At 56.4% G+C, this 1,558-nt stretch overlaps 1 protein-coding gene across 1 annotated transcript; it reads right to left on the reverse strand.

Moving 5' to 3' along the window:
- Nucleotides 1-219: 219 nt before the first annotated feature.
- AURANDRAFT_72380 (expressed protein) lies at nucleotides 220-1,513 on the reverse strand (the record flags this gene model as incomplete). The annotated part of the gene is made up of 1 exon (XM_009042121.1): nucleotides 220-1,513. The coding sequence occupies one exon, from the start codon at nucleotides 1,403-1,405 to the stop codon at nucleotides 242-244; it is 1,164 nt and encodes a 387-aa protein (XP_009040369.1).
- Between the last annotated feature and the right edge of the window lie 45 nt (nucleotides 1,514-1,558).

Below are 1,558 nucleotides of genomic sequence, written 5' to 3' on the forward strand. Positions count from 1 at the left end.
TACAAGATGTGTTGTAAAAAAGTGGTGCAGATGACGAGCGATCGTGACTTGAACTTCACGTGGGCTAGATTCAAGTGCCCATTATAGTGAAGGGTAGCCTAGCTAAATCCCTTTACATACGCGCGTTACGCGCAACAATGTACCGCGCGATGCGGGCGGCCCTGGGACGGCCCTTCCCATGTACTCTTGCGCCTTAGACACGTATGAGCACGGGAGGAGCCAGCCACATGGAGCTGGAACCTCAGGCTTCGGGGATAAACACGGGCTCCGCAGCGAGGCCTGCAATAGCGAGGTCATGAGAGTGCTGGAGGATATTTCTGTTGGGGTCTTGTGTGGGATGGCCGCAGTCGTGGGTAAGGAGTCGCACGTTCCTTGAGAAGGGTTGCGCATGGTCCAAGGACAGTGCACCAAAAGAAGAGCGCCCTTGCATTGTGGGAGCTGCCAGAAAGAGCTCATCGCCGACGTGGTAATTGCGACTGTGAAAGTGTGAGGCCGCCTCATCGGTGAAATTCAGGTTCCTCGACGGGGACATTAGGGGTTTACTTGTCGCACTCGAGGAATGAGGATAAACATGACCAAAGTTCTCAGGCTGGGCGACCCGTACAACATACAGGCTGCTAATGTCGTTCATGTTTGATTCGACGTCCCAAGGGCACAGCGCGTCCGATGGCGATGGGCTATTATGCTGAAGTGCACGCTTGTGCTCGCACGCATGGCGGGGCACATCGCCGGCGACGCGCTCTGCATCGCAGGCGGCACGCCGTGCCGCCTTTATAACGGTGTCGATCCTTTCTGCGGATTCGGCCGGCGTTGCCACAGCTGCGACAGAATTATTGTACCGCTTCTTTACCGCAGCAACCTTAGAAGCAGACACTATCTGACGTTTCAGAGATAATGCGGCAGACTTCGTCTTTGTGGCGGCTGCTATTGGCGTGGCGGGTCTGGTCCGACCAGCGAGCGATGATGTTCCATGGCAACCGCCTCGATACGTGCGGAGCGACACGCTGTGAAGCAGCTGTTCTGTGCTCATCCGCCCTGCGGCCCTTGCTTTGGTGTCGCACATGCTTGCCTGTGTGACGGTCCGACGTCGTCGCCCTGTTGGGCGTGCTCTAGCCTCAATCGCTTCGGTCCGCATGTCAAGATCTTGCTTGGCATCTCGTAATTCATCGATGATAGCTCGATGACGTTCCGCGTCCCAGCCTGAGATAGCATCTAAGATAGATCGCCTTCCGCCGGCGATCCGGCACGTGTGGGACGACGCCGCACTAGCGATGCCCAACGGAGCCTCCATTGCAAGACGATTCAGGTGTGCGTACCCATCGCATAGTTCTCGCATCTTCACCTCAAGACTGTGCGATAAGGACTCGGCGTCCTGTCCTATCACACCAGCTTGATTCGTTAACATGGGCGCGATCTCCAGAAACCTCGAGTAGTCAAGCCCTTCCTTGTCGAGACGAGCATCGCGTGGTCCGAATTCGATACTAGAGAAGCACGCACACTCGCCGTCGGGGACCTGCGACATGGCTTTTGAAAATCAGGGACGCTTAATGAAGCCCGG

Source organism: Aureococcus anophagefferens (genome assembly GCF_000186865.1).
Source record: "Aureococcus anophagefferens unplaced genomic scaffold AURANscaffold_26, whole genome shotgun sequence".
In the NCBI taxonomy this organism is placed as follows: Eukaryota; class Pelagophyceae; order Pelagomonadales; family Pelagomonadaceae; genus Aureococcus; species Aureococcus anophagefferens.